At 39.3% G+C, this 13276-nt stretch overlaps 1 protein-coding gene across 2 annotated transcripts in view; it reads right to left on the minus strand.

Moving 5' to 3' along the window:
• NALCN (sodium leak channel, non-selective) overlaps positions 1 to 13276 on the minus strand; it is a 389689-nt gene that overhangs the window by 121307 nt on the left and 255106 nt on the right. For both annotated transcript variants that reach the window (XM_038386658.2, XM_038386660.2), the window contains exon 14: positions 3941 to 4078. In XM_038386658.2, coding sequence (XP_038242586.1) covers positions 3941 to 4078 — 138 coding nt within the window. The remainder of the gene's footprint in view (positions 1 to 3940; positions 4079 to 13276) is intronic.

Raw genomic sequence — 13276 nt, forward strand, 5'->3', positions numbered from 1 at the left:
TCCTTTGAAATGTACCTAGCAGGAGGAAATCACTTAACATTAATCAAAGTTATTACAACAAGAAACAAAGTGTAATCCTGAAGTAGCTCTTAGTAGGAGAAATACTACGAAACTACATTATGCAAAGCTACCGCAACATCCCTTGTGCTGAGCAATGGAGAGTATGTTTGTCTGTAAGCCAGGGGTCAGTGAAGCTCAAGGTATGACAGATGCTAGCTGAGAAGGAGAAAGGTAAAGGGTAACTAGAGGGGAATGCACAGATTCAGCACATCCCCTCAGCTAGGCTCCAATCCTGCAAATACTTATGCATATTCTTAACTTTAGTACTGTGGGTAGCCCTATTGATTTCAATTTGACTATTCATGGTAATAAAGTGAAGCACACATCAGGGCGCAAGCCATAAAAGGAAGCTACTTTTCTCAACTGGGAATCCTGAATGAGGGTATCAGCAGAACCACCATCTAACTGTTCTTGGGGTGAATTCCCTGGCAGTACAAAATGCCTTGCAGAAGTGACTTCAGCACTTGAAGTCTGTCTGCATTCCTACGCACCTAAACACCATAGACTTTCAATGCCACTTAGGCTTCTTGGTCCCTAAAATATTTTAAAAAATGGGATTTATGCCTATAAGTCACTTAGGCACTTTTGAAAACTTGGCTCATACACAGGACCATGAAATATAAACAACATATTGGACAAATAATTTCTGAAAAATGTCAATCTTCAGTAAAAGGAATATTCTTATTGTTACGTATTTGCTTGGACGATATTTAGGAGATTTCCTGCACCTGCTGTGAAGAGCATATTTAATAGGCTACATAATTAAACACTACTTCATCTATTAGTGGTAACAGATTTCAGTCCTGAGGTTGCTGTGTTAAATGTTAAAGTGGCCTTTAAAACGCAAAAGCAAGGCAGAATTCAGATACAATACCTCTTCACTAGCATGAAACACTAATCATTAACAACTATCAATGAAAATTTGTCCGTCATTCTGTCAGAATTTTATGGTATAGTAGTTTTTCTTTGAACAACTTGCATAGTCTATTATACTGTAATACCTAAGGCCTGACCATAACAGTTAAGAAACTATTTATATTGGCATTTACCACTTACTGTTTACATTGAAGAGACACACAGTAACTATTAAATAGATCGCAAGTTAGTACCTCATTATGTCATACATATCTATATCTCTATATATAAACACACACACAATCAAGACACACAAGACTTTCATCTTTCTCTTTCACTTCAACATAAACCTTAGAGCACTTATCACAAAACAACAGTTAAACCCAAACTTATTATTTGTTTAAACTCCTCAGTTCCCATCAGGATTAACAGTATTCACTTCCAAAATAATTTTTGTTCTTCAAGCTTCATCTTTTACTCAGTTTCTATTGAGAAACCTATTCATTTATTTCCAGCTCTCTACGGTCTTCTTTGCCAAGTACATACAACTATCACTCCTCCTTGCTCTGGCTCCTGAAAGTTATCACTTACTTCTACATTTAATTGCTTTTATTTTTTAGCCACTTATTGTTTGTTCTTAGACATCTTCTTGTTTGTTTTGGTAGCAACCTGAACCTTTCCACATCTCTTCACTGATCACACATTCATTTTTCTCCTACATTCTCCCTCTTCATTTTTCAATGTTATTTCTATTTTCGTTTTCTTTTGTCTCCATATAACTTTGATTTCTTTCCCCTTCCATAGTCTGAGAAGACCTGAGAGCTGAAATCTCAACTTTAACCATGTGTTCTCCCTGCTACTCAGATGCACTTCATTAATTGCAGGGACACTATATGGTATAATTCATATTGGGACCAGGCAACTCAAAATTCTCCTTGCAGTTTCCTTTATACTCTCCCATTGTATGCGGGAGCAGCACGAGTGTAATGTGTGTGTGCCCATACAACCCCACATACCATGGAAGAAACCAACGGACTGGTACGTACACGGGTATTTCCAGAACATGGCTGGGGATGAGATGCAGGGAGACAGCACAGCACTTGGGAGACTGATTCTCTTGAAAAGGAGATATTGGACAAGGAAGGATGTGGCCCACTGGGCCAAGAACATCCTTTGCACTGTCAGAGAAGGGGAGCGTGAGATTTCCCCATTACCCTCCCCAATCAACTTTACAACATGTGTTTCCAAGTCCAGTATTTTCCCAGTTCCTCTTTCCATCTCACCATTCCCCTTTCCAGGAGCTTGAAATGGGGCTGCAGTAACCTCTGTGGCCCTTGTACAGAGGAGGGGGAAGTGAGGAATCCATATACACAAGCTGTTCTAGCCCCAGACAAGCAGTGATTCCTGATGGCAGAGCAGGAGTCATCCCCTACTCCCCATCAGGCCTGATCCTGTTCAGGGTCAGCTGGTTTGGTGATGATCTGGTTAAGTAGCTGTAAGAGAATCAGATGCCCCTTACTGGCACCTGTTATTGGGTCAGGATTTTGGCCCATATGAAAGGACTCAGCTTCTTGGTATGGTGCAGGTGAAATTCTGTAATCAGTAAAGCAAACAACAGAAAACTGGGTGTATGTACATAGGTAAACATAGAGTAAGTCAGATAATAAAATCTATACTGTAGACAAGGTAGGAAGGTTCTGAAAGTCAGAGAAAGGAATGGAGGACAGGGAAAATAGGAATAAGAATATTCTTATTTTTAAAACCAAATATATGATGAGCACCATGGGAAACTAGTGGTAAATGCATCTGTTATTTAGTCTTAGGGACTGATGGAAACTAAGGCGATCATGAATTGGATTGTGGTGGTTTCTGTGGTCAGCATCTGAAAAACAGTACCAAGGCCTTAACTTATCTAGAGTTTTTGCAGAACTGCTTTTCCTTCTGCTCTCTACCTAGATAGATAGACATAACCTTGCCCAATTGCAGCACATCAAGGAAAGATGTCGTTAGATATACAGGTTTCAGAGTAGCAGCCGTGTTAGTCTGTATTTGCAAAAAGAAAAGGAGTACTTGTGGCACCTTAGAGACTAAAATTTATTTGAGCATAAGCTTTCGTGAGCTACAGCTCACTTCATCGGATGCATCTGGTGGAAAATACAGAGGGGAGATTGATATATACACACACAGAGACATGAAAAAATAGGTTTTATCATACACACTGTAAGGAGAGTGATCACTTAAGATGAGCCATCACCAGCAGCGGGGGGGGGGGGGGGGGGGGGGGGGAGGAGGAAAACCTTTCATGGTGACAAGCAAGGTAGGCTATTTCCAGCAGTTAACTAGAACATCTGAGGAACAGTGTGGGGTGGGGGGGGGGGAGAAATAACATGGGGAAATAGTTTTACTTTGTGTAATGACTCATCCATTCCCAGTCTCTATTCAAGCCTGAGTCATTACACAAAGTAAAACTATTTTCCAAACTTTCATACAGATCCAGGAGTTGCTCTATTAATTTTTATTGTTTTATTAGTTAATAGGCTGCATCACATATTTCTCAAGTGTTCATTTCTGCATCTATCATAGAAAAAGCATTGTACTGATTTCTAATTAACAATTTGTACCGTGAGGCTTTAAACTTTTATTTTCTTCAGTTTAAATACAGCTGTGAAGGGAATGCAATGAAACTGAAGAGGGCATCTCTGCATGATAAATAGCCCTTGTTTCACTCTGTGATCATTTGAACTATGAGGGCCCATGGTAGTTAACAGTTATAGTATTATGTTACGGTAGGACTTAGGTGTTATCCAGAAAACCTCACATCAGAACAAAGGTTGGCCACCATGTACCACAAAGATTAAGGCTAGATTTCATGATGCATCGAAGAATTAATCCCATGTCCCTTCATAAAAAGTGAAGAATGAGCACGACAATAAGATTTAGCTAGCTGAGTAAAATACACAAGACAAGAAATATTCAGCAATTTGCAGCAAAGGAAAGCACTAGAAATTTGAAGGTCAAAACTTACCAGAGTAGCAAAAAGATGATAAAGTATAAAGTAAATAGCAACTACAGGTGCCCACATATGTCCTACAGCATTAAGAGTCTGATCCATGACATCCACCCATCCTTCCTGTGTAAGGATCTGGAACATTGACATGAATGCCTACAGGAGAAAAGAATCACAAGTATATTACAGCTGCATGCACTGCATTAAAATAATTCTATGGACAACCATCAAAGTTGTATGGAGTAGATTTGACAAAGCAGAAAATCCAGTTACTGTTATCTTGATAAACAAAGGAGTGGATTTCAAATCTGTGAATGAGGATTAGACACAATTTTCAGTGCAGAGGCAGACATAAATAGTCCAATATTTGACTGACCTGTAACAGTTTACAACTGTAAACACAATCTCAACTTTCTTAGTCACCATGAAGCTTGATATCCTCCATAGTTGATGAAATATAAAGACTTTGATGGGTTTGAGGATCAGTCAAGATATTGTTTCCAGGGGTTTATTGTCCTGTCAGTTTATGAGTAGGTCAGTTTATTTTAAGTACTGTTTTCACATTCTAAATATGAAGCAAAACACTGGCTCTTTATGCCTGTAATAAAGCTGTATGATTAAATGTTTTCATAAAGTGATAAAAGTTACATTCATGACTCCTGCCTGGCAAACTATTACAGGCACTTTGAAAACACAATAAACACTGTGGCCCCTGTCCTTCAAGCTGTTACATGCAAGGTGATCTCCAAAACTATGCAAAGCCCTACTGTCTTTTTACAAGTACAGCTGGTCAGAAAATGGAACACATTTTTCATTGACAATGTTTTAAATTTTTTGGCCACCTGTCATTAGGAGCTTGATGGTATATGAGGAACCCAGATTATTTACAGATTTGTATGTTAAAACTCAAAACTTAATCTGGATCCATGCACCATTAAAGACAACCATTAAATAGAGCAATGCAGCAGGTTAGGCAGAGCCCATCTGCTGCCATTTTCTTCATAACATGCAGGCCAAGGATCTACTTGATCGGCACACCAAAGTACAGTAGAGTTCATTGCAGACTATATTCAGTGCTGGAGATATGTGTTATGATTTTCAGGTCACAATCAGGCAATAACCTCAGAAAAATCAAGACAACCTGGGTCCTAAATGTTACCTCACAACCTAAATTCAGTGCTTGGTCACGGACCCAGGCCTCCTGCTGTCAGCCCCTGTTTCTTAATATGGAGAGCAGGATAATGGAGGCTTGGATAAATGGGATTCATTCTACTGTATATGTTTTTATTTCATCATAAAATGTAAAAACTAAAGATTTTCTGTAAAAATGCAAATTCTGTGTTTTCCCATGTTTTCCCATGGCAAATGGATTTCTAGGATCCCTTCTAATTACCTATATCGGACCTGGGGATCACCAGGAAGGATGGAGAGCCTTAACCATGCTCTCTTTATCCTGGTCAGCTCTATGCCACCACTAAGTCAGGTGCAGGGCAGCTTATGCTGGTGGTGCAGCACAAAGAGACCACAGCATAGATCAGAATCTGTCCAAATATGTGAAAAAATTCTTTAGCTGATAGCTCTTTCTGGTGTCCTACTATTTTGTTCAGCACAGGAAAAGACAAATTATCACGGATACCATTCAAGAGAAAATGTTTTGGTTATGATTGCAGCAAGCACTGTATGTTTTTCAACCAATACCATAGGAGCACCACAGATAGAAGCAAAGACTGGTCAAGTACTATGCTCCTGTAAACAAAGTTTAATTAATGTATCTCAAAAAAATCTCCAGATCTTGTGAGTTTGAATCTTTGGCTGTGACCAAATTGTATATTAAACTGTTTCTTTTCCTTTTTCACTTTTGTCTAATATCAAGACTGAATTTCTTTCCAGATAAGCAGCAACGGTTTAAAGTGAGATTTTAGTGAAGTACAGAACACTAAAACAAAGTATGTGAGAAACTGAAGTGAGAAGCTAATGATGTAGCTTGCCATTACGGTTGCTTGATTCAACAGCTTGTTGTGATGTAGAGATATTTAATCTATGTTCATTGTGCCTAGACAGCACAGGAAATAGTACTCACAAGCATTTCTTGTTGGATTCCTTGAGAACCACCACCAGAAAAGCCCTTCACACAAATGTAATCAAACCATGTTCCTGAAGAATGATGTATCATAAATGCAAGTCGAAATACTGTGGAATTTTTATGTTCTTGAAGGAGCAGCAAGTTAGAACGCAGTGCTATGCTCAAAGCTAATGGCAAAAATGTAATTGTGGTGTTCCATGTTTGACACTCAGTGACTTCCATATCAAAATTGCTGAGTTTTTTAAGTAAAGTAATTTCTCGAACTGACAGCTCTGCCAACTCAACATGGGTTCTGAGAGTCAGGCTGAGATTTTTCTTCTCTGTACCTCATGACTAGTAATAAAGGTTTCACAGCTCAAATGTCTTCAGATTTTGTCCTCAGACACCTCTACATTCCTACTGCCCTCAGGGAGCTTGTGCAGATTCAGCTGACTGAAATCCAGCTAAATTTCTCATTTCTGTTATAGTTCTCCAGTGCTAACTGGAGTAAGAAGTAGTAAACACATATTTGTGTCACTAGAGTAAGCACATACGACTGAATAGAACTATTAAACCTATCTGTTAAGTAAGATGGTGCCAGTTTTACACAGTCACTTTTCAGAGCTGAATCACACACCAAGCAAGCCTTCAGGGCTGGTTCAAACTGAAAGTCCCAACTTCCTGTGAGAAGCAAAGCAGGGGAGCACCTGGGATAAATCAGAGTATTCAGATGAAAAAGACCCCACCAACAATGGATGCATTTAAGTGGCAGGTTGCAATGTTATCAATAAACATAACCAACAGGGCTTAACTTGTGGGAGGATGGCTAACTTATATCCAGAAACCAGGAAACAGGGAGGAAAACTGTCCACAAACAAGAGTCTGTAAACCAATTAAAGGATCCAGCCCATCTGTCAGAATCTTAGCCACTGGAATGAAGGTGCAAACAGGAGTGCATGTTGTATTAATTTAGATGGAATATATGGGCCCAAAGAGTCAAAGGTTTTAACATAACCCAGTCCCTGACCAACATTTAACAGTTTAAACAAGGTTCAGGGTTTGCTATATAGAGACCTCAGCCTGCTTAGTAACATGGCGAACATATCATTAAAAATCATTTTAACCTTTTAACAGAATAGAAGGAAAAATAGGGAAAGTATTAAATAGGGCTTTAATTTTAATAATATCCCTTTTTCCCTTTCCTTTAGCTGGAGAGAGTTTTTAGAAGGAAAAACCCACTTGTCTGACAGTCTTTTCAGATGGTAATAACTGTCCTTTTTGGGAAATGAAGAAGTTAGTTGAGATGCACTGCAACTGCCATTGTTGCTGTTGTTAAAGTCTGATTTTATTTCCTAAAAAACAAAACAAGATAAGCATACACCAGAGAGAACAGAAAAGAATAGTAAAGATAGAAAATGCAGCTTCTATCTCTGGCTTTAACTTTCACTCGCAAGCTCGCTGTTGAAAAAACATAGGCACAGGACCATGGCTTTATCAGCCAGTCTGAGATCTGGCAAACTTGCACCAGAACTGGGCTGTTTAGGGCATTGCATTTAGCTGCCTCTCTGGTCATAGGCTTACTGTAGTGATAGAGAGTATGCAGTCTTGGTCAGCTAAGCCAGACCTTTATTAGACAGAAGGAAAAAAGAGAGAGAGAGAGAAAAGAGTTAAAAATAAGGTCGAGAAGAAAACAGGACATGTTGGGATAGTGGGAGGGAGACAAAGTCTCCCATCTCAGATAGTGGTTCGCATTTAGCTGGAGCCAGTGGAGGTGGTGATGACATGGGTTCCCTCTCTCTCGCCTGGTCTGGTAGGACATCTCTCAGGATTAGGACGCAGGTCCAGCATCTGAGGAGATGGTGTGGGTTGCTGCCATGATGGTGGCTTTTTGGGGGGACCGCAGAAGGGAGTGATGGATGAAACAACCCCCTCCCTCATTATTTTGTCCACCAATTAGGCCTAATTTCCAACATGCTAATTTTGGTTTACTGATTTCTGATCCCCTATTGTTCTGTTTATCAGGAATAACCTTAATACAGTCATTGAATTATATCAGGAGGCCTTTTTGTTTGTACTAATTCACTTTGTCTCTCTTTTGCAACTTTTCCCATCAACATTTATTGTTATAGGTTATTGTGACACCTTATGAGCTTCCACTTACTTTTTACAGCTGAGCTCACACTTCGGACAAATACATAGGCCCAGTTATCAGCTGCAGTATCAAGCTGGCAACCTCCACCCAGGAGGGGCCTTTTATTGACAGGGAGTGGGTGGGTGAACTAGTCAAGCTGTTCAGCCTCCTCTGAGCTAACCAGTGGTATAAGAGGAGGAAGGAAGACAATGGCGAAACCTCTGCCCAGTGTTACCTTCCCCCTGCCCACCGCTATTTGGAACTGGAAGGGTTAAGTATCTCTACCACTGTCCCCTGATCTTTTCAGGATGCAGCAGGGCCGGACTTATGGGTGGGTGATGTGGGCAACTGTTCAGGGTGCCACCCTGGTCAGGGAGCACCATGGTTAAGAGGGTGCCAGTGCCCAGTCAGGGTCAGAGGCTTGCGCCCACTGGCCAGGCTCCGCTCTCAATTTGTGGGGCTTGTTGGCCTGAGCAGCATCCCAGATTGGCAGAGGGAGCAGGTGGGTTGGGTTGGCTCCCAGCTGGGGGAGAAGCTGAAGATATGGGGGGTGTTGTTGCAATTTGCAGGTTGGGAAGGTCTGCTCTGGGGATGAGCTGCGGGAGCCCCAGTGGGCCCGGGGGAGTGCCCTGCAAGGCGGGCTGGGGCCAGGGCTGTGCCATGTGCTGGTTTGTGCTGGGGAGAATGCGAGAACACCAGAAGGAGAGCTGCTTCTGCCTGGTGTCTCACTCCCTGCGCTCACCCTGGGCTGCCTGGTGCAGCCCACCTGCCAATGTAGCTGTTCAGCAGCCCCAAATGGCCTTGGAGCAGGGGAGGACAGGGTGTGCCCAGGTTAGTGGTGAGCGCTCCTGGGAGTATATAGCGGCATCTGAAATTGGAAGCTGTTGAGGAGCAGAGTCAGTGGGGATCCCTAGGTAGGTCCCTGGCAGTCAGGGAAATACACGCAGTGCTGGGTGTGTGCTGTGCTGTGTTTCAGTTTGTGCCTTGCAGCGCTGCCACCCCCAGTGCTTCATACGGTTGCCAGTCTGGCATTCTCACTGATGGTGCCAGAGGCTCGGGGGCTACACTGAGCCAGTGCTGAGCGTATGGGCTGCCTGTGCCATTTGCAGCAGTCTCTGCTGTAGATGCACACAGTCCCTACTGTAACTTAAAAGCTTCCCCAGTAAACTCAACTGTGTACTGTGTATCTGTACTTAAATCCGAAGAAAGGGCACCAAAATACAAGTTCGCCCAGGGTGCCATTTTCCCTAAAGCTGGCCTGGGACACAGAGGTGGCTATATCCTACTAATCTGATATGGCCACCCCACCCCACTGAAGCAAAAAGTGAGGGATACTATATTAAAGTTATTCTCATTTACTTCTGGCTCACAACCTTTCTGTGTGTGGTTAATGATTGTTGAACCAGTTTAGCCTTTCTCTATTAATTATATCTGAATTACTTAATATTATTTAATCTCTTTTTTAATGGGAAACTTCAATTTTAATTACTTGCTTCAAGGTGTATAGATATAATTAATATATGACTGCACTTTTTCTCTGTAAAATCTACATAAATTTATTTTTTAAGTTGAAAAGTACCTTTTCAATGTGATGAAAACTTAGCCTTCCATTTAAAATTGTAATATATAATGTGGTTAGTTCTAATGGTATCCTTTAAATAAATTTAAATCTTTCCTCATATTATTAAAGTTCCCTATATTGGAAAAACATTAGTTTAAAGAAAATAATATGGCAGTGAATAATGATTTTGTGTTTTGTACTCAGCAATCTTTCTTTCAGAAAAAGATATTTTTAGTTGAAAGGTACATTTCTAACCATTTATGTTAAAATGAACTGCAACTATCTAGCTGACAGAACTAACAGCTGTGAAAATGAGACTTAGAAATTTATGCAAATGGAGGACTTCTGAATTAATTCATTTTATGGAAAAGACTGCCAGTTTCTATGAGTCTTTACGCCCCATTACTTAATTAGCTGTTTTGATGATGGTCGTCAAACTGCATTTGTGTGAAGTGGAAGATCTGCAAATAGGGCATGTTATATGAAATGTATGAGTCAAAGTGACAATTCTGATTTTTTTGTCCATCCATTAAATAGATAATGCCCCACAAATGACTATAGATAAAGGGGGGAAATGTATAGTTTTACAAAATCTAAGGTTCACTTACAGAGTACTTGTTCAATACGTATGCTTGTATGCAAAGTATCATGGGCTAAATCCTATTGGCCTTCCTCATGAGCAGTCCCACTAAAATCTAAAATGAGGATTTAGGACCACTGTTGTGTAAATGCTTGCTCTCTCTCCCCTACCTCTCCCCTCTTCCACCCTGCTACATACCCAAGAAGAATTCAGTAACATACCATGATAAGAAAGGTCAGCCTGTAAAAACACCTCAATAGGTATTACATAGTAATGGCTCGAAAGAGTAAACAATTCATCATTTAAGAACTAACAAATTTTTTTTTTATGATTGCGTGGAACTAATGTGTCTCTAGCCGAGCCTCTTTCAGCCTCAGCCCCAGGAGTGAAATCCTGATCATACTGAAATCAATGGATGTTTTGCCATTGACTTCAATGGGGCCAGGATTTGACCATGGGTTTCTATGTTATTTTGGACCCATTTTTAAATTCTGATCCTCTTTTCATTCACACTGGAGCAGCTAATGTTTGTCCCCAAGATTCAGAGAAGTGCAATCTGCTTTCAGAGGTGTAGGTAACTATGAAACTGCAATGATCCCTTCTATTTTCTGTGTAGTTCACCTTGAAATTTCTAAGCAGTCTTAGCAGAGCCGTTCAAATGCACACATGGAAGTTCGGTATCTAACTTATTTATATCTTTCAACATCTCTCGCTCTCTGTACCTATAGTTCAGCTGCCCTTTTTTTTCTCTCTAGGGCTCAACACAGGCTGAGAAGAAACATGTGTTAATTCGTTGTTCTCTTAAAGCAAATCAAGGTAATTGTGACAGAGTATCTATTTGGATACAGTAACAACACTTCCCAGCAGTGGTTTGTTTTTCAGTGTAGTGTCTGGCCTTTCACTTAATTTAGACTTAAAAAATATTGCTCAAATGGAATATTTTGATCACTGTATAGCATTTAAACCAAAGCAGAATATAGCTTAATAATGCTATACAAGACACTGTAGAATACTTTGCTATTTTATTCATTTGGGGAGATGGTTTCTAAAAATACAAAGAAGATGGATCTGTTAATAGCACTATAGTAAACATCTGTATTTTGTGCACTTAGTATAGACATAAAGATGAAGTCAGGCCATCTGAGAAGCAGCACCGAACACTGAAATTTCTGAAATTTGTAACCAGAGCAACATTGAGCTTGTGCTTATTGACTGTTCAGATAACCATGTGAAAACATGCAATTTATAGGCATTAGTGAAAGAAGGAGGCCTACTGTTTCCAAAACCCATACTGTGCCTCATTGTACAATATTTATGGTTAAGGGTGGATTTTATTTTTAGTCTACTGTTCCAGTGTCAAAGGGACTTTAGTCAAAATTTACCCTACATTGTCATCCTTTTTGTAAGTGTAACAGTCCTCAACATTTCAGGAACTGCAAAAACCCACCATGTCAATTGTGCCTGCCATTTCAGATTCATTCTTGTATCAGGGCAAACCCCTATACATCTACAATAACACACTCTGCATATATGAACCCAACGTCATGCTTGCCCTCTCTGCTAGTAAAGCTATTTTTGCAAGCATGATTTGAAAATAATACATTCCAGAACCTTTAAACAGAATAATTTATAATTTCATGTGCACTTGTATGTATGTTTGCCGCAAGACTGATTCTGTTGTCATTCAGTTGAAGAATCTTACTGAAATCAATGAGATTTCTATGTTAATGGTAGTCCCCCAACCTTTGTCAGAGGGAGACACTTTAAAGAGACATTGACAGGTCAAATTTCACCCCAAATTCAATTTTCTTAACAGTAAATTTTCATTCATTACATCAGAGGTCCGAAAGCAGTAGAACTACAAAAGGAAAACACACATTACCAATTATATTTCCCAAACCCTTATGTTTTAGTGAATGTGTATAAGGTAAAAGAATAATATTCAGAAAAAGAATAACTGAAGACTATTAAGTCAAACTATCATATGAAATGTATTTTAAAACATTTTAATTTGATTTCCACTGATACACTGCTATTGGTAATCCATCTTATATTCAATTGAGAATTCAAGCAGAAAAACATTAAATTCCTATTTTTCTGTCTTTTAGCATCTCAATAATCCATTAACGGGAATATCCTCTTTTCCTTTGGACAGTATATTTCAGTACCTACATACCTTTGCCAAAAATTAATATGTTAATAAAATAAATGTGGGTAAAAATGCTCACATTAATGTAAAAGTTTACTAATAACATCATAGAGCTTGACAATGTTTGTTTAAACTTGATCTTTCACAGATCATTACATCAGTTAAAATCTGCAAGTTGCTGTGAGGATATCTTACCTTGATTATGTAACTATAATTCTCTTAGGGATTTTCACTGACATTTTCATAGTTCAAAACTTAAACACATGCTAGAAATCAAGTGCACAGAAGTTTCAAACTTTCAATTTATTATCAAAGGTTTTCCTAAAACTATACATTGGAGTTGACAGTACAGTATAACTAGTGGCATTATCACTGCAATTAGGCAGAAGCCTGATTTTTTTTAATAAACTTGCCTCATAGCATTCTGTTTTCTCTCCCTTCTCTAGTGTTTGAAAATGAAACCTAATTATATTTGCAATGATCCTACTAACTCTTTTTCTAGCCAGGCTTTCTAGAATTGGAATTGTAGCATAACATTTCTTCCATTAGCATATCTGTTTTTTGTCTCACTTTTGGTGGCTAACATCCCAGACACGTAATAAAGGAGATCATTAGAAATTGTTGCTTAACTATTTTGTTTGTTAAATTCATGACTCTTGAGGCTGCCTTATTCATTCCTATTTAATTGTTCCAACCAATGCACTTTCACTAAAACAGATATACTGTGAAACCAATATAGGATGATTGAAAGCAATAAAGTGTCAATGGAACCAATCCATGTACACTCAGTCTAATATAGTATTAAAGAAATGGCAGTATTTTCATTCAAAACTGTGTGTTTCACTAACTATATTAGCTACAATTTCCACTG

Source organism: Dermochelys coriacea, chromosome 1 (assembly GCF_009764565.3).
Source record: "Dermochelys coriacea isolate rDerCor1 chromosome 1, rDerCor1.pri.v4, whole genome shotgun sequence".
NCBI classification, from domain to species: Eukaryota; Metazoa; Chordata; order Testudines; family Dermochelyidae; genus Dermochelys; species Dermochelys coriacea.